The following is a 25467-nucleotide window of genomic DNA, read 5'->3' as shown; positions in this document are numbered from 1 at the left end:
TATTTGAAAATTGTTTTCCCAAGAAAATAGTTAAACATAATTCCAAGAAAACATATAAAAAACCTTGGCTAACTAAAGGAATAAGAATATCTTGCAACCGTAAAAGAGAACTGTATCTAACAGCAAAAGGGAGTACTGACCCTGAAATTGTTCAATATTATAAAAACTATTGTGCGGTACTAAGAAAAGTTACTAAAAAGTCCAGAAGCATGTGTATCATGTCTGAGATCAGTAACTCTGATAATAAAATTAAAGCAATTTTGAATATTATTGAAATGGAAACAGGGCAACCGAGAGCACAGGAAGACTTTAGTGCCATAAAACTGAATGACAAGTGTACTAACAAACAATCAGTAATTGAAAATATTTTCAATAATCATTTTTCAAATGTTGTGGAGAAAATAGGAGCTAGATCTTCACTAGAAGAGGCAAGGCTACTAGTAGAAGAGGCCGTACCTGTGCAGTTTGAAACAACCGTGTTTCCACCAACCTCTCCCTCTGAAATCAGTAAAATAATAAATTCACTGAAAAGTAAAAGCTCTTACGGAATTGATGGCATTTCCACCAAGGTACTTAAAGCTTGTTCCCCACAGATAAGTAGGATTCTCAGCCACGTATGTAATAGCTCTTTGGAGCAGGGTGTTTTCCCCGATAGACTGAAATATGCCATTGTAAAACCATTGCATAAAAAGGGGATATGTTGGATGTCAACAACTATCGCCCAATCTCTCTTCTGACATCTCTATCAAAAATTTTTGAGAAAGTAATGTATTCAAGAGTAGCCTCCCATATTTGTAAAAATAAAGTACTAACAAAATATCAGTTTGGTTTTCAGAAAGGCTTTTCAACAGAAAATGCTATATACACTTTCACTGATCAAATATTAAATGCTCCGAATAACCGACAATCACCCATTGGTATTTTTTGTGATCTCTCAAAGGCCTTTGATTGTGTAAATCATGGAATTCTTTTAGATAAGCTAAATCATTATGGTTTGAGGGGGGCAGTGCACAAATGGTTTAATTCATACTTAACTGGAAGAATGCAGAAAGTTGAAACAAGTGGTTCATGTAATGTTAAAACAACAGCTGATTTCTCAAACTGGGGGGCTATCAAGTACGGGGTCCCACAGGATTCGGTCTTAGGTCCTTTACTGTTCTTGATATACATTAATGACTTACCATTCCACAGTGATGAAGATGCAAAGTTAGTTCTTTTTGCTGATGATACAAGTATAGTAATAACATCCAAAAACAAAGGACTAAGTGATGTAATTGTAAATGATGTTTTTCACAAAATTATTAAATGGTTCTCAGCAAATGGACTCTCTTTAAAAACAAAGATGAGGTGACTTACCGAACAAAAGCGCTGGCAGGTCGATAGACACACAAACAAACACAAACATACACACAAAATTCAAGCTTTCGCAACAAACTGTTGCCTCATCAGGAAAGAGGGAAGGAAAGGGGAAGACGAAAGGAAGTGGGTTTTAAGGGAGAGGGTAAGGAGTCATTCCAATCCCGGGAGCGGAAAGACTTACCTTAGGGGGAAAAAAGGACAGGTATACACTCGCACACACGCACATATCCATCCACACATACAGACACAAGCAAACATATTTAAAGACAAAGAGTTTGGGCAGAGATGTCAGTTGAGGCAGAAGTGTAGAGGCAAAGAAGTTGTTGAAAGACAGGTGAGGTATGAGTGGCGGCAACTTGAAATTAGCGGAGATTGAGGCCTGGCGGATGACGAGAAGAGAGGATATACTGAAGGGCAAGTTCCCATCTCCGGAGTTCGGATAGGTTGGTGTTAGTGGGAAGTATCCAGATAACCTGGACGGTGTAACACTGTGCCAAGATGTGCTGGCTGTGCACCAAGGCATGTTCAGCCACAGGGTGATCCTCATTACCAACAAACACTGTCTGCCTGTGTCCATTCATGCGAATGGCCAGTTGTTAACTGCCCAAACTCTTTGCCTTTACAAATGTCTGCTTGTGTCTGTGTATGTGTGGATGGATATGTGTGTGTGTGCGAGTGTATACCTGTCCTTTTTTCCCCCTAAGGTAAGTCTTTCCGCTCCCGGGATTGGAATGACTCCTTACCCTCTCCCTTAAAACCCATATCCTTTTGTCTTTCCTTCTCCTTCCCTCTTTCCTGACGAGGCAACCATTGGTTGCGAAAGCTAGAATTTTGTGTGTATGTTTGTGTTTGTTTGTGTGTCTATCGACCTGCCAGCGCTTTTGTTTGGTAAGTTTCATCATCTTTCTTTTTAGATATATTTTTCCCACGTGGAATGTTTCCCTCTATATATATATATATATAGAGGGAAATATATATATATATATATATATATATATATATATATATATATATATATATATATATATATATATATATATATATATATATATATATATATATATATATATATATATATAAGATGATAGATGATGTGACTTACCAAACGAAAGTGCCGGCAGGTCGATAGACACACTAACATACACACAAAATTCAAGCTTTCGCAACAAACTGTTGCCTCGTCAGGAAAGAGGGAAGGAGAGGGAAAGACGAAAGGATGTGGGTTTTAAGGGAGAGGGTAAGGAGTCATTCCAATCCCAGGAGCGGAAAGACTTACCTTAGGGGGAAAAAAGGACGGGTATACACTTGCGCGCACACACACACATATCCAGCCACACATATACAGACACAAGCAGACATATTTAAAGACAAAGAGTTTGGGCAGAGATGTCAGTCGAGGCAGAAGTGCAGAGGCAAAGATGTTGTTGAGTGACACGTGAGGTATGAGTGGCGGCAACTTGAAATTAGCGGAGATTGAGGCCTGGTGGATAACGGGAAGAGAGGATATATTGAAGAGCAAGTTCCCATCTCCGGAGTTCGGATAGGTTGGTGTTAGTGGGAAGTATCCAGATAACCCGGACGGTGTAACACTGTGCCAAGATGTGCTGGCCGTGCACCAAGGCATGTTTAGCCACAGGGTGATCCTCATTACCAACAAACACTGTCTGCCTGTGTCCATTCATGCGAATGGACAGTTTGTTGCTGGTCATTCCCACATAGAATGTGTCACAGTGTAGGCAGGTCAGTTGGTAGATCACGTGGGTGCTTTCACACGTGGCTCTGCCTTTGATCGTGTACACCTTCCGGGTTACAGGACTGGATTAGGTGGTGGTGGGAGAGTGCATGGGACAGGTTTTACACCGGGGGCGGTTACAAGGGTAGGAGCCGGAGGGTTGGGAAGGTGGTTTGGGGATTTCATAGGGATGAACTAAGAGGATACGAAGGTTAGGTGGACGGCGGAAAGACACTCTTGGTGGAGTGGGGAGGATTTCATGAAGGATGGATCTCATTTCAATGCAGGATTTGAGGAAATCGTATCCCTGCTGGAGAGCCGCATTCAGAGTCTGATCCAGTCCCGGAAAGTATCCTGTCACAAGTGGGGCACTTTTGTGGTTCTTCTGTGGGAGGTTCTGGGTTTGAGAGGATGAGGAAGTGGCTCTGGTTATTTGCTTCTGTACCAGGTCGGGAGGGTAGTTGCGGGATGCGAAAGCTGTTGTCAGGTTGTTGGTGTAATGGTTCAGGGATTCCGGACCGGAGCAGATTTGTTTGCCACGAAGACCTAGGCTGTAGGGAAGGGACCGTTTGATGTGGAATGGGTGGCAGCTGTCATAATGGAGGTACTGTTGCTTGTTGGTGGGTTTGATGTGAACGGACGTGTGAAGCTGGCCATTGGACAGGTGGAGGTCAACATCAAGGAAAGTGGCATGGGATTTGTAGTAGGACCAGGTGAATCTGATGGAACCAAAGGAGTTGAGGTTGGAGAGGAAATACTGGAGTTCTTCTTCACTGTGAGTCCAGATCATGAAGATGTCATCAATAAATCTGTACCAAACTTTGGGTTGGCAGGCCTGGGTAACCAAGAAGGCTTCCTCTAAGCGACCCATGAATTGGTTGGCGTACGAAGGGGCCATCCTAGTACCCATGGCTGTTCTATTTAATTGTTGGTATGTCTGGTCTTCAAAAGTGAAGAAGTTGTGGGTCAGGATGAAGCTGGCTAAGGTAATGAGGAAAGAGGTTTGAGGTAGGGTGGCAGGTGATGGGCGTGAAAGGAAGTGCTCCATTGCAGCGAGGCCCTGGACGTGCGGGATATTTGTGTATAAGGAAGTGGCATCAATGGTTACAAGGATGGTTTCCGGGGTTAACGGATTGGGTAAGTATTCCAGGCGTTCGAGAAAGTGGTTGGTGTCTTTGGTGAAGGATGGGAGACTGCATGTAGTGGGTTGAAGGTGTTGATCTACGTAGGCAGAGATGCGTTCGTTGGGGGCTTGGTAACCAGCTACAATGGGACGGCCGGGATGATTGGGTTTGTGAATTTTGGGAAGAAGGTAGAAGGTAGGGGTGCGGGGTGTCGGTGGGGTCAGGAGGTTGATGGAGTCAGGTGAAAGGTTTTGTAGGGGGCCTAAGGTTCTGGGGAATCCTTGTTTTGTGGCGGCGTTCCTAGCGACAAGCAATTCGCTGTAGAAATGGCTTACGAAGTCACCGCCACACTTTTAATAGCGGGCCGACCGGTCCGCTGGAACAGTGAACAGAAAGATGAAAACCCAAACACTCTGATTAAATAAAAGTCGGTACTTATCTTTATTAACGAAGATACAGAAACACAGTAGTGAACTCCGTGTCTACAGAAATGTGTCTAGTTCGAGTCGGAGCGGCTAGGTCAGCGTCGGCTGATGACAAACAACTACTCTGCTGCGATGAACACACAACTGACTAGCAAGTACACAATTCGGTGGCGAGTATACAACTGAGCGGCGAATACAGAACTGTCCTAGCGCTCGCGACTCCAGCGCTTAAGAAACCAGAAGCCAGCGGTGGCGCGCGCAGACTTGCGGCGATTTCCTGTCTCGCTGGCGCTGCTTATGCGGACGGCGTCCGGACTTTGATGCTGCCAACCTTTTTGGCAGCGGGCTCGGGTGGCATTACTGGCTAGGATATAACACTCCTCCCCCAAAATCGCCGCACCGGCGTTGAATAATGACGTGGCGAGCGTTGACGGCGGGGGAGGGGTCTGGCCGCAGGCGTAGCAGAAGAGACCGGGGCGGAGACTGTTGTCGGTGGCAGTCCCCGGTCCGCACCCCAGCATTGGCTGCGCGGGGCCTCGGGAAACACCGACTGAAAACCGAGGTCAGGGTGCACGCCTGAGACCACGGGCGCAGCTTCTGGTACTGGACGCGACGGGGCGTCGGGACCCACGAAGAGAGGCAGCATCTCCTGACGCTGCGTCGACGGCTGCTGAGTGGGCGCCGGACAAGGCGCTGCGGTGTCAGACTCCTTGGGGGTGCCCAAGGAAAGCGGCTGCAGGACAGGCTGCACAGCCACCGCTTGGGAAGGCGGCCCGGCTGAGGGGTCGACGTCCATCAGCTCCGAAGGCGGTGGCGACTGAAGAGGGACCGCAGGCGCCGGAGCGACCACCTGGGGCGCTCCCGGATGAAGCTGCGCGGGAGGCATCAATGGGACGGGCTGTCGGCGTGGTAGTGGCGACGGCTGCTGCTGCTGCCCTGGGGGCGGCAGCGAAGTTGGAAGGCGCGGCTGGAACCCGCCGCGGACCAAATCTGTGGACAAAGAACGAGCGGCAGAATCCGGGCGGCCACCGCGGCGCAACTGGTTCGGATGCCTCCTGTGCACCCCAGTAGCACCTTGAACAGTATAAAAACCGCAACCCTGGACACTTATCACGGTACCACGTTCCCAACGACGGCGACCGTGATAAACTCTGAAAAAAACGGCGGCGTTGCGCTGAAAACGCGTGCGATGCTCAGAAGTGGCGGGTTGATCCGGGGGGGTGCAACAACCGTAGTAGGGTGCGATGACGACGGCCGTGGAGAAGCTCCGCAGGCGAAGGGCCGTCGCGTGGCGTGGTCCGGTATGACGACATGATCGTGATGAGGGCCTGCTGACGAGAGTGCGTAGCACGAAGGCGGTCCATATGATCCTTGAATGTACGTACAAAACGTTCCGCTGCACCATTCGATTGAGGGTGGAACGGCGGAGTAAGAACATGGCAAATGCCATTGGCAGAACAAAAACTTTCAAATTCAGCAGAGGTAAATTGTGGACCATTGTCAGACACTAAAACTTCTGGAAGACCCTCAATAAAAAAAATTGAAGTCAACGCCTGTATAGTTTGTGCAGACATTGTAGACTGCATGGGCACAACAAACGGAAAATTTCTAAATGCATTTATCATGATGAGCCAATGAGAATGCCAATATGGACCAGCGAAATCAATATGTACTCGCTGCCAGGGACCGGCAGGGCGTGCCCACTCAAAATAGCGTTGAGGCGGAGCAGCTTGGTGTTCGGCACACGTCGAACAATCTGTAGACATCTGCGTAATCTGCTTATCAATGCCGATCCATGTACAATGACGGCGGGCAAGCTGCTTGGTGCGGACCACTCCCCAATGACCTTAATGCAACAAGTCGAGGACCTTGGATTGGAGCACTTGGGGAACCACTACACGAAGCTGGTCATTCTCGGTGCGTAACAGCAAAACTCCGTGCGAAACAGACAACAGATGACGTTGCGGATAATAGCGACGAACCACAGAATCCGATATGTCCTTTGCCTTGGACGGCCAGCCACGTTGAACAAAACGTAATAGTAAACTCAGATGAGGATCCGTAGCTGTCTCACGTGCCACCTGACGATAATCAATCGGAAAATCCCGGAGGGATTGATGCTCATCGGCGTCAATCTGATGGAAAGAGTCGTCAGAGGAATCGAAGACATCATCCGCAGCAATCGGCAATCTAGAAAGCGCGTCAGCGTTTGCATGCTGAGCTGTAGGGCGATACAGTATCTCATACTGGTATTGTGATAACAAAAGAGCCCAACGTTGTAGTCTCTGAGCTGTCCGCTGAGGAACTGGTTTAGACGGAAGAAACAGTGACGTCAGGGGCTTGTGATCTGTTACTAAGTAGAATGGTCTACCATAGAGGTAGTGATGGAATTTTGTGACACCGAACACAATAGCCAACGCTTCCTTGTCCAATTGGCTATAATTACGCTGAGCTTTGTTTAGCAATTTAGATGCGAACGCAATAGGACGTTCGGTGTTACCGACTCGGTGAGACAACACAGCACCGAGGCCGAAAGAAGAGGCATCGCAAGCTAACACCAGAGGCTTGTTAGGGTCGTAATGGACCAGACAACGATCATTCAATAAAGCCTCTTTAAGCTGCTGAAAGGCTGATTGGCAATCAGCTGACCACACAAACGGAACATTCTTACGGCGGAGACGATGCAACGGTGCAGCAATCTGTGATGCATTAGGTATAAACCTAATATAATATGTCAATTTGCCAAGAACTGCTTGCAATTCCTGCAGATTGCGAGGGGCGGGCAAATCACGAATAGCTGCTAAATGTGACTGGGAGGGATGAATGCCTTGAGCATTAATAACATGTCCCAGATACTCCATCTCCGTAAGGAAAAATGAACATTTATCGATGTTGCAACGTAGGCCTGCCTGAAACAACACTGTAAACAAACACTCCAAATTACGGAAATGTTCAGCAGGCGTCCGACCGGACACAACAATATCGTCTAAATAGTTGCAACACGATGGCACATTAGCCAGAAGTTGTGACAAAAAACGCTGAAAAACAGCTGGAGCTGACGCACAACCAAAAGGCAAACGCAGAAAACGGAACAACCCCAACGACGTGTTGATGACAAAATACTGTTGTGATTGCTCGTCGAGGGGCAATTGCAAATATGCTTCACGGAGATCAATTTTGGAAAAGAAACGAGCTTCCCCTAACTTATCCATCAGCTCGTCCGGTCTAGGCAAAGGAAAAGAATCAATGACAGTCTGAGGATTAACTGTCGACTTAAAATCAGCACACAAACGTAACTTGCCAGACGGTTTCTTTATAATAACTAAGGGAGAAGCCCACTGGCTCGCTGAAACGGGTTGAATAACACCATTGTTTTGCCAACGACGAAGTTCATCTGCTACAGGTGCCCGGAGGGCATGAGGCACTGGACGAGCACGAAAAAATCGAGGCTGAGCATTATCTTTTAACGTAATATGAGCGGCAAAGTTCGCAGCACAACCTAGTTCGTCTTTAAATATGTCACTGTATCGTTTACACAAATCGGTTATGCTGTCTTGAGGAACAACAACAGAATTAATTTGCAACACATTGTCTTGGATAGACAGGCCAAACAAGTCAAAACAGTCTAATCCGAAAATGTTTACACTGTCTGTAGCGCGGAGCACTGTGAATGAAACTGTTTTTGTATTGCCGCGGAATGTGGCTGGCACGCTACATACAACTAACACAGGAATTTGTTCTCCACTATAAGTAGCCAAAGAATGTTTTGCCGCTGAAAGTTTAGGGCGGCCGATAGCCGCATACGTAGCACTATTTATGAGAGTCACAGACGCACCAGTGTCTAATTGAAAATTGAAGGTCTTATCCTGGATGCGTAGCTTCACAAATAGTTTATTACACTGTCTCTGGATCGGTGCAGTGGAGGCGGAAGACAAAATCAGCGCGTTTAGCGCGTGTTCGCTGCTTACGACAATTCGTGGGTTGGGCGGGTGGAACAACAACTCCCGCTTCACTTGCAGTCTGTACATTACGTTTTACAGCGTTGGAATTACGCTTGGGTCGCATAGCAGAGGGCTGGGTGGGTGGCTTATTGCGAACAAGTTTATTACCCACACGAACCGTGGAAGAGTCTTTAAACGCGACCTTCTGGGCAGGCTGGCTTTGACGAACATGAATATCCATGGGCTGGGCAGCACTAGAATTGTTCTTGCGTTTACGCAAACAAACAGTCTGGATGTGTCCTTTCCTTTGACAAAAGTGACAAACCGCGTTCCTTAATGGGCAACGTTCACGAGGATGAGCAAGAACACACTTAGGGCAAGACTTAACTCTATCATTTTGCACACGCGGCTGACGAATGTGTTTAACATGACGCGGCCGGCTAGTGTTTACAGTCTGACTCTGCCGGTGGGGCCGCGGGCGTGACATAACTTGCTTAGCACAGGCAATTTGAGAAATACATGGCTGATCTAACTCACACTCAGCATAGTCAGAAGTATCTTGGGCTTCAATGATGTTCATCACAGTCTCTAATGACGGGCCAGGCAACTTTAAGATAGCAGCACGAATACGAGAATCTGCAATGTTTTGAGTAATAGCGTCTCGTAACATGACATCACTGTAGGAAGCTCCACACACACAATTAAATCGGCACTGATGGGTGAGGCCCTGTAAATCTGTTAACCACTGTTTATTAGATTGATGTGGCAGTTTCTTTAATCTGAAGAGCTTGAATCTGGCTGCTGCCACATGAACTCGCGACTCGAAATACTCAGAAAGCTTGTTAACAACAACGTCATAGTCTAAAGCTTCTGGCTTGGATTCCGGGAACAACTTACAAAGTAGTCGATAGACTTCCACGCCTGCAGTGGAAATTAAATAAAGCTGCCACTCAGTACCCGTGATTTTGTAGACTGTCATGTGCGCCTGCAACTGCGCGAAATACTCTCGCCATTCTTCTCTTGATGCATCAAAAGCACGGAAAGGTGGTGCTGCCTGTGCTTGTTCCTTTTGTGTTGGAGGATTAGCCGCTTGTTTGGCGATTGCTTCCACCAGACTTTGTATTTGCTGACTCTGTAACAAGATCAACTGTTGTAATTCGGCAGACATAGTGAACACAAATTAAACCAGCCCCCAAAATTTTATCGCTATAATTAGTATAACCAGAAACAAGTTGAACCAGCCCTGCACACGAGTTCGGAAGCCCTCGTCGCCAGTTTTGTGGCGGCACTCGTAGCGACAAGCAATTCGCTGTAGAAACGGCTTTCGAAGTCACCGCCACACTTTTAATAGCGGGCCGACCGGTCCGCTGGAACAGTGAACAGAAAGATGAAAACCCAAACACTCTGATTAAATAAAAGTCGGTACTTATCTTTATTAACGAAGATACAGAAACACAGTAGTGAACTCCGTGTCTACAGAAATCTGTCTAGTTCGAGTCGGAGCGGCTAGGTCAGCGTCGGCTGACGACAAACAACAACTCTGCTGCGATGAACACACAACTGACTAGCAAGTACACAATTCGGTGGCGAGTATACATCTGAGGGGCGAATACAGAACTGTCCTAGCGCTCGCGACTCCAGCGCTTAAGAAACCAGAAGCCAGCGGTGGTGTGCGCAGACTTGCGGCGATTTCCTGTCTCGCTGGCGCTGCTTATGCGGACGGCGTCCGGACTTTGATGCTGCCAACCTTTTTGGCAGCGGGCTCGGGTGGCATTATTGGCTAGGATATAACACCTTGAAGCTCCGCCTGGACATCAGGAATGGGATTACCTTATCAAACTTTGTATGTGGTGTTGTCTGAAAGCTGACGCAGTCCCTCAGCCACATACTCCCGACGATCAAGTACCATGGTCGTGGAACCCTTGTCCGCCGGAAGAATGACGATGGACCGGTCAGCCTTCAGATCACGGATAGCCTGGCCTTCAGCAGTGGCGATGTTGGGAGTAGGATTAAGGTTTTTTAAGAAGGATTGAGAGGCAAGGCTGGAAGTGAGAAATTCCTGGAAGGTTTGGAGAGGGTGATTTTGAGGAAGAGGAGGTGGGTCCCGCTGTGACGGAGGACGGAACTGTTCCAGGCAGGGTTCAATTTGGATAGCGTCTTGGGGAGTTGGATCATTAGGGGTAGGATTAGGATCATTTTTCTTCGTGGCAAAGTGATACTTCCAGCAGAGAGTACGAGTGTAGGACAGTAAATCTTTAACGAGGGCTGTTAGGTTGAATCTGGGAGTGGGGCTGAAGGTTTGGCCTTTGGATAGGACAGAGGATTCGGATTGGGAGAGAGGTTTGGAGGAAAGGTTAACTACTGAATTAGGGTGTTGTGGTCCCAGATTGTGTTGATTGGAATTTTGAGGTTTTGGAGGGAGTGGAGCTGGAAGTGGGAGATTGAGTAGATAGGAGAGACTGGGTTTGTGTGCAACCACACACATCCATCCGCACATACACAGACACAAGCAGACATTTGTAAAGGCAAAGAGTTTGGGCAGAGATGTCAGTCGATGCGGAAGTACAGAGGCAAAGATGTTGTTGAAAGACAGGTGAGGTATGAGTGGTGGCAAATTGAAGTTAGCGGAGATTGAGGCCTGGCGGGTAACGAGAAGAGAGGATATACTGAAGGGCAAGTTCCCATCTCCGGAGTTCTGACGGGTTGGTGTTAGTGGGAAGTATCCAGATAACCCGGACGGTGTAACACTGTGCCAAGATGTGCTGGCCGTGCACCAAGGCATGTTTAGCCACAGGGTGATCCTCATTACCAACAAACACTGTCTGCCTGTGTCCATTCATGCGAATGGACAGTTTGTTGCTGGTCATTCCCACATAGAAAGCTTCACAGTGTAGGCAGGTCAGTTGGTAAATCACGTGGGTGCTTTCACACGTGGCTCTGCCTTTGATCGTGTACACCTTCCGGGTTGCAGGACTGGAGTAGGTGGTGTTGGGTGGGTGCATGGGACAGGTTTTACACCGGGGGCGGTTACAAGGGTAGGAGCCAGAGGGTAGGGAAGGTGGTTTGGGGATTTCATAGGGATGAACTACGAAGGGTAGGTGGACGGCGGAAAGACACTCTTGGTTGAGTGGGGAGGATTTCATGAAGGATGGATCTCATTTCAGGGCAGGATTTGAGGAAATTGTATACCTGCTGGAGAGCCACATTCAGAGTCTGATCCAGTCCCGGAAAGTATCCTGTCACAAGTGGGGCACTTTTGGGGTTCTTCTGTGGGAGGTTCTGGGTTTGAGAGGATGAGGAAGTGGCTCTGATTATTTGCTTCTGTACCAGGTCGGGAGGGTAGTTGCGGGATGCAAAAGCTGTTTTCAGGTTGTTGGTGTAGTGGTTCAGGCATTCCGGACTGGAGCAGATTTGTTTGCCACGAAGACCTAGGCTGTAGGGAAGGGACCGTTTGATATGGAATGGGTGGCAGCTGTCATAATGGAGGTACTGTTGCTTGTTGGTGGGTTTGATGTGGACAGACGTGTGAAGCTGGCCATTGGACAGGTGGAGGTCAACGTCAAGGAAAGTGATGAAATCCCCAAACCACCTTCCCTACCCTCTGGCTCCTACCCTTGTAACCGCCACCGGTGTAAAACCTGTGCCATGCACCCTCCCACCACCACCTTCTCCAGTCCTGTAACCCGGAAGGTGTACACGATCAAAGGCAGAGCCACGTGTGAAAGCACCCATGTGATTTACCAACTGACCTGCCTACACTGTGACACATTCTATGTGGGAATGACCAGCAACAAACTGTCCATTCGCATGAATGGACACAGGCAGACAGTGTTTGTTGGTAATGAGGATCACCCTGTGGCTAAACATGCCTTGGTGCACGGCCAGCACACCTTGGCACAGTGTTACACCGTCCGGGTTATCTGGATACTTCCCACTAACACCAACCCGTCAGAACTCCGGAGATGGGAACTTGCCCTTCAGTATATCCTCTCTTCTCGTTACTCGCCAGGCCTCAATCTCCACTAATTTCAATTTGCCGCCGCTCATACCTCACCTGTCTTTCAACAACATCTTTGCCTCTGTACTTCTGCCTCGACTGACATCTCTGCCCTAACTCTTTGCCTTTACAAATGTCTGCTTTTGTCTGTGTATGTGCGGATGGATGTGTGTGTGTGTGTGTGTGTGTGTGTGTGTGTGTGTGTGTGTGTGTATGTGTGCGCGCGCGAGTGTATACCCCTTTTTTCCCCCTAAGGTAAGTCTTTCCGCTGCCGGAATTGGAATGACTCCTTACCCTCTCCCTTAAAACCCGCATCCTTTCGTCTTTCCCTCTCCTTCCCTCTTTTCTGATGAGGCAACAGTTTGTTGCGAAAGCTTGAATTTCATGTGTATGTTTGTGTTTGTCTGTGTGTCTATCGACCTGCCAGCACTTTCATTCGGTAAGTCACATCATCTGTGTTTTTAGATATATTTTTCCCACGTGGTATGTTTCCCTCTATTATATATATATATATATATATATATATATATATATATATATATATATATAATGGAAGGAAACATTCCACGTGGGAAAAATTATATATAAAAACAAAGATGAGGTGACTTACCGAACAAAAGCGCTGGCAGGTCGATAGACACACAAACAAACACAAACATACACACAAAATTCAAGCTTTCGCAACAAACTGTTGCCTCATCAGGAAAGAGGGAAGGAGAGGGGAAGACGAAAGGAAGTGGGTTTTAAGGGAGAGGGTAAGGAGTCATTCCAATCCCGGGAGCGGAAAGACTTACCTTAGGGGGAAAAAAGGACAGGTATACACTCGCACACATGCACATATCCATCCACACATACAGACACAAGCAGACATATTTCATATGTGCACACACGCACATATCCATCCACACATACAGACACAGCAATTATGGCTTATATGGAGATCCATTTTTTTGTCATGTGTTGTGAGTGTGTACATCCATAGTGAGACTTCATAAACTGTGAACGACATGAAGTTCCAAATCAGGGAAGGCTGCTAGGCATGAAACCAAAAGAAATGATAAAATATGCAGCGTCAGAATTCTGTTGAAAATTAAACTGGTGAATTTATGCAGCGAAACTTTGATTTCAATTTCTGCTGACGTGAAACGTAAAGCAGTTGTTACCAGAAAGTCTAGAAAAAGTCAGCCTTGATTAAAACTGCCATTCAGCCCTTAAGTACTAAAAGAAAAATACGCATTATCTATTCATTATGATTAACTGTATCAGCTGCTGGAGTGATTATAAAAATGAGAAGCACCTATGTTGAAAAACGTTTTGACTTCAATGTGCTTAAAACAGAGAGAAGCTGAAATAACAATGGGTTCATCAAGCTGAGTGTGGTGCTGAGGTTCTATTCACTGCTTACACAGAATGTTATTAATTTTGCCCATGGTGTTTTAATGTTCACAATGTCTGTAGGTTACCACAATAGCCATATGAGAATTATTGCCAGCACAGATGGGCAGACGGTTCTAGAATTTGCAGAGACTGTCCATATGCTACTGGATCATAATGCCAATCTACTACTAAATAAAATTATAGATCATACTTAATTTCTATTTATTTATTTATTTATCCAAGAGACCATGTTGGTAAATAGAATGTACATAAGAAGTTGGACATCATTTAGCAGAATATCGTTTCTATCAATTTAACATCATTTATCTCTTATGGTTACTCTACCTAGTATTGGTACATTATTTGTATTTACAATGTTACTACGATTTCAGTGGATAAGACAGGCCATGGTGTTCACAGTGAGACTCAGATGCACACCAGCAGAAGGCCACACTAGACGTTAATTTCTTGCCATCCACTGACATTCCCAAATACGACTATAGCCACTCCAGCAGCGAACAGGTGCAGCACGAATATACGTAACAGTTGACACACCTCTGGGTCCCATAAGAGGTCGTCAACTTAATACCACAACTGGCAACCCTGTTTATACCTTCAAAGGAATTCCGTATGCTGAACCACCAGTTGGATCATTACGTTTTAAGCCACCAGTACCTGTGTCTTCTTGGACAGAAGAAAAAGATGCTCTGCAAACACCAAACCGATGCATACAGATGGATGGTTTGGGAAACATAAAGGGAGATGAAGACTGTCGCTACCTGAATGTCTTTAGCCCAGAGTTGCCATCTGATACAAGTGTCCCAAGACCAGTTCTGGTCCTGATACATGTTGGCTGCTTCAGAACTGGCTATGCTCAGCAACGTTATTTAGATTATTATATTGATCATGGAATAGTGGTTGTATCCATACAGTATCGTCTTGGAGCTTTAGGATTCATGAGCACAGGTGACTCTCTCCTTCCTGGAAATCTTGGAATGAAAGATCAGGTCCTTGCACTGAAGTGGATAAAGCAAAACATTAGAGCGTTTGGTGGTAATCCAGATGAAGTTACTATTTCCGGTCAGAGTTCAGGAGGATCTGCTGTACATTACCACATGCTGTCACCATTATCAAAAGGTCTTTTCAAACGAGCTATAGCACAGAGTGGATCTGCACTTAGTCCTTGGGCATTTACTACAAATGCTACTGACAGAACATTCCGTTATGCATCATATTTGGGATTTATTGGAGAGACCACTTCAGAACTTATCTGTGTTTGGGCTCCACATGTGGAACCAGAAAATGAAGGTGCATTCCTGACTGAGCATCCAGCTAAACTGATATCAGAAAACCGCTATACGCATGTGCCATACTTAACAGGTGTTACAAGCTATGAACTGCTTGTTAGGACACAAGCTGATGGGCTATTTGCAACTGAAGAAGGAAGAAGGGGTCTGTATGTGTGGATGGATATGTGCGTGTGTGCGAGTGTATACCTGTCCTTTTTTCCCCCTAAGGTAAGTCTTTCCGCTCCCGGGATTGGAATGACTCCTTACCCTCTCCTTTAAAACCCACTTCCTTTCGTCTTCCCCTCTCCTTCCCTCTTTCCTGATGAGGCAACAGTTTGTTGCGAAAGCTTGAATTTTGTGTGTATGTTTGTGTTTGTTTGTGTGTCTATCGACCTGCCAGCGCTTTTGTTCGGTAAGTCACCTCATCTTTGTTTTTATATATAATTTTTCCCACGTGGAATGTTTCCTTCCATTTATATATATATATATATATATATATATATATATATATATATCCCCCCCCAGTTGCTAATCTGTCCAGGTGACGATTTCCCTGAAGTCTTAGTGCATTTACTGATGGCATTGAAAAGAGAACCAAAAAGGACCTTAATGGGAAGCTGATATCTTTTGTTGTTATTGTTGTTATTATTATTATTCACATTTGGGCTGAATAGGATTGCACAATGTACAACCAGTCAATGTCGCTTTTGATGGTTGGCCTTCTTTTGTGTCCAAATTTGTTTCATCATTTCAGAATGAAATATCTTTCTTTCATCAGACCACAGTGTTCCGGTCTGTTTTCTAATTTACCTGTGACCAACTTTCCAATCACATATCTTTTGTCGGAATGTTTTTCTATTTTTAATGTCTGCCTCAGTTATATCAGCTACTTTAAGATCCTCCTTAATTGCAGCGATGATTTAATTGGCTCAGTTTTGGTATTTCTTCTGTTTTTGCAGAATTCTACTATTTGTTTTGTCAACCTAGTGGGTGCCATTCATTTAATGTGGTCATAAAATTTAAGTCTTCATCTTCTCATGTCCCATGTATGTGTGTGTTCGTCTGTTTCCTTATTCCTTCTCAGACTATAAGTTTCTCGAGCAGTAATTGTAGGGCCTAATATTTTCCTAATAATCTTTCTTTCTTTCTTCCTTTCGTATTTCTTCAATATTCATCTTTCTATTTAATATTAAAGTTTCTGCTCCATAAAAACACTCAAGTTTGATTACAGTGCTGTAATGTCTAAGTTTACTAGAATTAGAAAGTGATTTTTTTTATTATAAATATGTTGTGTTAATCTGTATGCAGTTGCCATTTTTTGACAGCGAACTTCGTTTGTAACTTCTTGAAGACCGTTTTATTGTATGATTTCCCCAAAGTATTTAAATTGAGAAACACTTTTTATTTTTCCATGTTATGTGTTCAAAAACTTTGGTGCTTTTTTGTTGCATATTGTATATTCCATTTTTTTAATGATATTTGTAGTATTACTTTTTCTGCAACTTCTTTAAGAATTTAAATTTGTTTTCGAGCTGTGGTAATATCCCTAGTTAAAAGTGCCAGATCATCAGCAAAGGCGAGGCAATTACTCTAATATTACTTCTACCTAACTCGATTGATTGATCTTTATTTTGATTCGACTTTTTGCTCTTGCCATTATGTAATTACCTTTTCCAAAACATAATTAAACACTAATGGGGAGAATCCATCTTCCTGTCTAATACCAGTCTTTATATCAAATGGTTCAGAAATTTCTCCCATGAATTTAACTTTAGATCTAGTGTCAGTTAACATTACCTTAATCAGTGTTAGAGTTTTATTATCTAGCAATTGTTCCTTTAAAATTTGGAAAAGTTTTAAATTAAGAATTTGTTCCAGACAGGATCTGTTTGGTCTAAAGCCTGCTTGGCATTCACCAATTTTAGGATCTAACAGTTCTTGGGCTCAATCAAGTAAACATTGCAAGAGAATTTTGTATGTGACCAGGACAAGAGAAATTCCTTGGTAATTATTAACATCAGTTCTATCCCTTTTTTTATGCAATGGATTAATTAGGGCAGTTTTCCTGTCCTCAGCTATTTTCTCAATTTGCCAGATATGTCATACTAGTTGAGTGGTCTATATTATAGTGTCAGAGCCAGTCGATTTTATTAGTTTGCCAATTATACCATCTTCTCCAGATGCTGTATTGTTTTTAAGTCTCTCAACTTGCTTAGTTATTTTGATTTCATCAGGTTCTTTAGAGTTAGGGTTGGCGTTACTAGTTTGCTGTGGTTAGAATTTATTTTCTGGTTGTGGACAGTTTATTAGTTTTTCAAAATAATCAGCAAGTACCTTACAATTTATCTTGTTGTTAAAAGCCAAACTGCTGTTCTCATTTTTGAAGTAAAGACTTTGAGGTTGGTAATCTATTAGTTTCATTTTGAATGTTTGTAAAAGTTTCTTGTATTGTTCTTTTGGAAGTCTCTTTCAATTTCTAAAAGTTAGGCATTTTCATAGTTTCTTTTAGTCTCTCAGATTAATTTAGAAATTTGTTTACTTACAGTTAGAAAGGTATTGTACACATTTTCAGTTTTATTACTATTCCAGTTTTTGAATGCCTCATGCCTAGACTCAACTGCTGTTTCACAATCCACATTCCACCAATGGTGTTTTTGTTTCTTAAGGTGGAATTAAATTTTGAGCTGTTTTGATGAACTTTCCTTTCAGGCTTTGCGAATTGTTGGGTTGTTTTTCATCAAGTTCACTTTTTAGAGTTGGGTTTATTTTAGCAGTGTCTAATTTTGGGATAAAATTTTTTTTTTTTGAAGAGTTTTTGAGGTTAAAGTTTTACTTTTATACGCATCAAATAATGGTCAGAATCAGATCAGCCCCTTTCCTAACTTGGACATTTAAAATTTCTTTGTAGTTAGGGTATGAAATTGCTAAGATTGATTTGAAATTCCCCATATGTGTTGACATTATTTTAAGGTTAAAATTTTTGCATGTTTCAACAAGCATTAGGCCATTTTGGTTTGCCCATTTATGTGCAGGAAATCCAACCACTGTTTTCTTATATTTTTTTCTCTGTACCTAATTGAACATTAAAATCAGCCGTTATGTAACTACTTCAGGTTTTTTTTAGGGTTATCCTCATTGACTGGCATATGGGGGTTAATTAAGGTGTATGCTTTATTGGTGCATTTGAAAGAAATTGTCATTGGTCTATTGTTAATGGGTTTTATCTCAGTTATTGAATTTAAAATATTTTTGGAGACTGCAAAAGTAGCTCACAGATGTGGTGTACTATTAAGTATTCTTTTATTAGTTTTACTTCTAAAAAGATAATTGCCAAAATCCATGGTGTTATTGTCTGTCATGTGTTTCTTAAAGTACTAAAATTTAAATCTTCTGTTCTTTTATTTTATGTCCCAGTTTATGAAGTACATTTGGTTGCAAAAGTGTTTGTGTGTTAAGTGCTGCAAAAAAGTATTTGTTTTGGTTTTAAGTTGGTCAGAGGACTCCAACTTCCTCTGTTGAATCACATTTTAACTTGGCCACCCCAGAATCTGAAAGACCAGTTGAGCTGGTGATACTGGCAGTGGACTGATCACTTTGGATAATATTGTGGTTATCAAAATGTTCCACAATGATGGTACCTGAAATCAGGTGGGAGAGAGTAGACTCATTGAGTGAACTCATAGTGTTAATACTGGAAGGGTTAGTTCCAAATATACTCGTAAATTTTAGCCATGCCACTGGTGAACAGACACTGACCACTTTGCCGCTCATCCAGACTAGAATAATTTCTACATCCTTCCCCAGGTCTGTGACTACCAATTAGCATCCTTGGGACTGAATAACGTGGTGCCCACGACGTCCCCACCATTTCCGAAGTAGTATTCCACTGGCGACACAATAAATGAAATATCTTCGTCCATCCGTAGGCCATATCTACTCCCAACCTCTTGCAGCATCTGTCATATCCCCATGGAAGGCCCAGGTATGAGATTTGTCATATGCAGCCAACCAATGCATCCTATTTCAGTTCAGTCACAGGTGCATCTTTCCCTATTAGAGGTAGGACCTCCTATGAAAGCAGTGCACAGTCTTTTACATGGACATTGCCATCAAGCAGTTGTCAACCTGAATGAATATTGACCTTGAAACTGAGACTAGGTGCAGAGCTGACCACACTGTGGCTGAAGATGTTGCTGTGCACAAGATCCATAACGTCATTGTGGTTGCATCCAAAATTGTGTCACCTGGACACTCTAAAAACACTCCCTTTGCTGCCCCTCCTCTTCTGGAGTACCAGCTTCTCTGAACTAACCCCTATCCCACAGCCACCTTCAGCCCTGTCCCCACTTCCTCCAGCTCTCTGATTCTGTACTCAGTCTCTCTTCCTCAGTTATATCTACCTCACTCAACCCACCCCTCCATAACATCATGTGCCTGCGCCATGGCGAGCTTGCCAGTGGGACATTCATATATCATCCCTTGCTGCCTCTCCTTCCCAGTCCACAGCCAACCTCCCCTCCTCCACGTCCCCACCTCCTTTCTTCTCTTACCAAAATCAGCTGACACAGCCCATAAACCCAATCAGTTTTCTACTATTTAGCACAGTAACACTACGATATTACTGAGAGAGAGAGAGAGAGAGAGAGAGAGAGAGAGAGAGAGTGAGTGAGTTTGCGTGTGTGCGCATGTGTGCACGCGCGTGTGTGGGCATGCGTGCGCTTTATGCTTTAGCACAGTAAAAATGTGATATTACATAATTTTAAGTAATCCAGTTGTATTGCATTTATATGTAATGTACAACCTTGACTGCTTTCCACATCCTGCAGACACCTCTCCAAGGGATCTATGGAATATGAGTGATGTAATGTTACCTTATCTTTCTTTACAGAATTTGTGGCCCTATTTCTATACAGAAAACATTTATATCAGAATTTCATTGTGCGAAATACAGAACAAGGGTACTGATGGCGTCTGGACTCTTTGTAGCTCTTTCTACAATTGTCATTCCAGGTAAAAGAAACACTTAATATGGTACTAGTAATAGATAGGTGACTATATTAAATTATCATCGTTTTTACACTAAAACAGTTTTCTTGTACATGTGGTCTGATTTTCTTTCTTTTTTCGCAATTTTTTTACAAGGCAGCTACTCATTTTAAAGATGCACTGACAAGCCAGAAAAATTAACACTGAGGCCAGTTAAATGTAACAGGAGTGTCATTAATAATTTAATTAATGAATTGAATTTCATAGATAGAATTGAGGAGAACATTCAGGAATTTGGAATGAGTAGAAAACAGAATTGTAGCAACTTAAGCCATAAACTGTGTTAACAATAAACTTCACTATACTATGTAGTGCTGTTTGTGCTCACGCCATCAAAATTGTTTAACACAGTAAACTACAAGAAAACCTCTACACTGAAAAATGCTGCGTTTTGGTGGTCCAGCTTTATCACACACTACAAATTGTACAAGTGATGTTGGACAGGCCAAATTGAGGATACAGTTACATTTAATTTCAGAAAAATGAAATGAAAGTAAGTAGGTACATATTTTTATAATTTAAGTCTATCAGTAATTGTTTAAGGACAGGTTGAAATAAAGACACACTAATACATAGCATCAAATAAATAACTACACAAACTAACATTATGTAGCTATTCTTTCAACCTAAGTTTATCAGTAATTAATTCTAAATTTACTCTCTGACTCCAAATTCTTTGACACCAGCACCAGCTGTATTAGCCAATTAGCAACATATGAAAAATTGTGCCAGACCAGGACTCAAACCCAAATTTCCCACTTATGGTGAGCGGTTGTCTTAACCATTTCGGCTATTTGTGCACTCTCTTTGAACTTAACCAAACCTCCACATGTCACATTGTATACATCTTCATTCAGTAGCCCACTTTATTCATCACCTAATGCTTGCCTACATTATTTATTGGATTCCTACTCAGGGGGAATGATATTACAAGGAATCGAGACCAGTGTTGTCATCATCACTAATAGGTAGGAGATCCATACCTAATTCAGCTGATGTGAAAGAATTTGCTGTCAGTGAATGAATTTCAAATTATTTCGTACAGCTTTGGATCATCAACAATGTCTGTTCTTTCAGGCATGCAAGTAAGTATTATCAATGATTGTTAAAGTAACATTTATTTCTACAAATTCAGAAATTCCCATGCAGAATAGAAACAGTGATTTACTAGAAGTATTATTTCAGTCATAGCTATTACTTTTAAACAACTGTAGTATACATATATTTCAGAATAAAATTCATTCATCAGTTGCAATACAACTAAATTTTATTCTAAAATATTAGAAATATCTTTAGTTTCATCTTAAATATTTGATATATAGAAACACCAACAACAATAGCTGAGGTATACATGCTGACATCGCAAAAAAAAAAAAAAATGGAAGGAAAAAAAGAGAGAAAGTATATGAGGGTACTGAACAGGTAATTCAGTATGTAATGGGAGATGATAATCGGAGATGATAATCTAATAGCAATGAGGGATTGGAATGCGGTTTGCAGTCATAGGGGAAGGAATAGAAGATAGCGATATTAGGGAATAGGGGCTTGGTAGCAGCAGTGAGAGGGGAGAAAGATTAATTGAGTTCTGCAATAAATATCAGCTAGTAATAATGAATACTCTGTTCAGGAATCACAAGAGGATGAAGTATACATGGAAAAGGCCAGGAGGTATGGGAAGGTTCCAGTTAGATGTATCATGGTCAGACAGAGATTCTGAAATCAGATATTAGATTATGGGGCATACCCAGGGGCAGATATGGACTCAGATAACAATTTAGTAATGATGAAGAGTAGGCTGAAGTTTGACACTAATCAGGAAAAATTGATGCATGAGAGATAGAAATATTAAGAAATGAAGAGATAAATTTGTAGTTCTCTGCGAGCATACTGCAATAATGAATAGCTCTGTATGCAGTTCAGTTGAAGAGGAATGGATATCTCTAAAAAGGGCAGTTTCAGAAGTTGGAAAGAAAAACTGATGTACAAGTAAGGTAACTGTGAAGAAATCACGGGTGACAGAACAAATACTTCAGCTGATCGATGATAGAAGGAAGTACAAAAATGTTCAGGGAAATACAGGAAAATAGAAATACAAGTCACTTAGGAATGAAATAAATAAGAAGTACAGGGAAGCTAAGATGAAATGGCTGCATGAAAAATAAAAAAAGAAGTGGTTGTCAGGACTGACTCAGTATATATAAAAAACAGAACAACCTTCGGTGATACTAAAACAAAGGTGGTACACTGAGAGTGCAATGAGAATTCCTCCATTAAATGCAGCAGAGGGAGTAGGTAGATGGATTAAGTCAAATGAGGCAGAAGGTATAGATGACATTCCATTGGAATTTCTGAAATCATTGGTATAAATGGCAACAAAACAAATTTTCATGTTGGCATGTAGAATGTAGGAGACTGGCAATATGCCATCAGACTTTCAGAGACTGAGCAAGGTGGCACAGTGGTTAGCACACTGGACTCGCATTCAGGAGGATGTGATTTAGGTTTTCTGTGATTTCCTTAAATTGCTCCAGGCAAATGTTGGGATGGTTCCTTTCAAAGGCTATGGCCGACTTCCTTCCCCATCCTTCCCTAATCTGATGAGACCAGTGACCACGCTGTTTGGTCTCCTCCCACAAAAAAGCCAACAGACTTTCAAAATAACATAATCCATACAATTCAGAAGATTGCAAGAGGTGACAAGTGCGAGAATTATTGCACAATCAGCCTAACAGCCCATGTGTCCACATTACTAACAAAAATAATATACAGAAGAATGGAAAAGAAAGTTGAGAGTCTGTTATTTGATGATCAGTTCGGCTTTGGAGAAGGTAAAGCCAACAGAGATGCAATCCTGATGTTGCAGTCGATAATGGAAGTGTGACTGGAGAAAAATCAAGACACGTTCGTAGGATTTGTCAACCTGGAAATAGTGTTCGACAATGTGAAAAGGTGTAATATGTTCGAAATTCTGAGAAAAATAGGGGTAAGCCACAGGGAAATATACAATGTGTACAAAAACCAAGAGGAAACAATAAGAGTGGAAGACCAAGAACGAAATGCTCAGATTAGCAGTGGTGTAATACAGGGATGTAGCCTTTCGCCTTGACTGTTCAAACCATACATTGAAGAAGAAATGATGGAATTAAAAGAAATGTTCAAGAGCTGGATTAATATTCAAGGTGAAAGGATATCATGGTAAGTTTGACTGATGGCATTTCTATCCTCAGTGAAAGTGAAGAAGAATTATAGTATCTATTGAATGGAATGAACAGTGTAGTGAGTACATAACATGGATAGAGAGTAAATTGAAGGAAGACGAAAGTAATGAGATGTAGCAGAAATGGGAACAGTGAGAAACTTAACATTATGAATGGTTATCACATAGTAAATGAATTTAAGGAATTCTGTTATCTAGGCCGTAAAATAACCAATGATGGATGGAGCAAGGAGGACATCAAAAGCAGACTAACATGGCAAAAAGAGGATTCCTGGCCAAAAGAAGTCTTCTAGTATCAAACATAGACCTTAATTTGAGGAAGAAATGTCTGAGAATGCACATTTGGAGCACAGTATTGTATGGTAGTGAAACATGGACAGTGGGAAAACTGTAACAGAACAGAATCGAAGGATTTGAGATGTGGTGCTACAGAAAAAATGTTGAAAATAAGGTGGACTGATAGGACAAGGAATGAGAAGGTTCTCCACGGAATCAGTGAGGAAAGGAGTATGTGTAAACAATGACAAGAAGAAGGGATAGGTTGTTAGGACATCTGTTAAGACAACAGGGAATAACTTCCATGATACTAGAGGAAGCTGTAGAGGGCAAAAACTGTAGAGGAAGATGAAGGTTGGAATACATCCAGCAAATAATTGAGGATGTAGGTTACAAGTGCTACTCTGGGATGAAAAGGTTGGCTTAGAAGATAGAAATGATTGGCTAGGAATTCATGGTGGGCTGCATCTGACCAGTCAGAACACCGATGACAAAAACAAAAAAGCAATTTTTATTTCCTCATGTATCTTATTGTGCAGTACAACAACAGTGTTAACTATGCACACCTGATGGCAAGATGATCTGGAATATATTTGTCTGCTACTGTTGACTTAATATTTACTGGAATACATAGCTGTTTTAATAGAAATTAGTTTTCTAACCTGTAAATACAGTGGCCTACTTTCAGTGCATTATTATTTATCATGCAGCTTTACAATTAATACTGGTAGTTGTAATTTGTCTAACAGAGTTTTCAGTCCTTGATTCTAGATATTCAGATAATTTGTGGAAATATCAGCTACTTAGGTCCGTTTTTGATTGTCTTTTGAACTGTTTAGAGGTTTCCAATGTCTCCCTGTACATTAGATGGGACTCTAGACAACGAGGCAAACCGTACGTCAAAATTATTTCTGTGTCTTCGATTGTGACTGTTAATATCACAGTTAAGCAGAAACTATTTTTTTTATCATCAATCACAAGAATCATAAAGGGGGGAATGTAGTGAAAAAGAGTATAAGAATTGTAGAAGCATTCAAAAAGTCTGTACAGGACATGCATTTACCTACTTTACACAACATTCTTACTGCTTGTTTCTGATGAATAAATATTTTATTAGCACTGGCCCTGAAGATTATTTCGCAAGACAAAAAGGGAACAAACATATGCAAAAACAAGCCAATGTTTTTGTCTTCAGATCAACACACTGAAAAACAGCCTGAACTCTGATCTTTTTCATTTTAACCTGTTGTTCAGTTAACCCCAAAGAATGTTACATACAGTCCTTCATTTAGTATATGACCACCATTAACGTCTACATCTGCCGGTAGCAGAAATTTTCAAACTACAGTATAACTCCACTTTTATGTTCCCAGAATTAGCATTTTCCCTCCATTTATGACATTTTTTATCACTAACTTCAAATTTCCTATGTTCACTATGTTAATTCTCACCTGTTTTTATTTTAACATATCAGTAATTTTGCCACAATTTACGTTTTATGGAACCCTGTTTGTGGAGGAAAAAAAACTGGCATGATTGACATAAAATCACGCAAGCACTGCGTTTGCCTTCAAGTAGTGTTTACACTACTTGTTTCTTGGCACCAGGGTGCTCTGCTTAGCAAATCATAACTCGGAACAAATTGTGATTTGTATCTTGCTGCTGCGAACCACAATTCGGCGTG

At 42.4% G+C, this 25467-nt stretch overlaps 1 protein-coding gene across 1 annotated transcript in view; it reads left to right on the top strand.

Annotated features, from left to right (window-relative positions):
- LOC124616145 (synaptic vesicle glycoprotein 2C-like) overlaps positions 1-25467 on the top strand; it is a 408872-nt gene that overhangs the window by 262594 nt on the left and 120811 nt on the right. Inside the window, exon 5 of the mRNA XM_047144418.1 lies at positions 20133-20254. Within this exon, the coding sequence (XP_047000374.1) occupies positions 20133-20254 (122 nt within the window). The remainder of the gene's footprint in view (positions 1-20132; positions 20255-25467) is intronic.

Source organism: Schistocerca americana, chromosome 5 (assembly GCF_021461395.2).
Source record: "Schistocerca americana isolate TAMUIC-IGC-003095 chromosome 5, iqSchAmer2.1, whole genome shotgun sequence".
Taxonomy (NCBI): Eukaryota; Metazoa; Arthropoda; class Insecta; order Orthoptera; family Acrididae; genus Schistocerca; species Schistocerca americana.
Note: the sequence above shows the minus strand (reverse complement) of the source record. Positions and strands in the feature narration are given on the sequence as shown.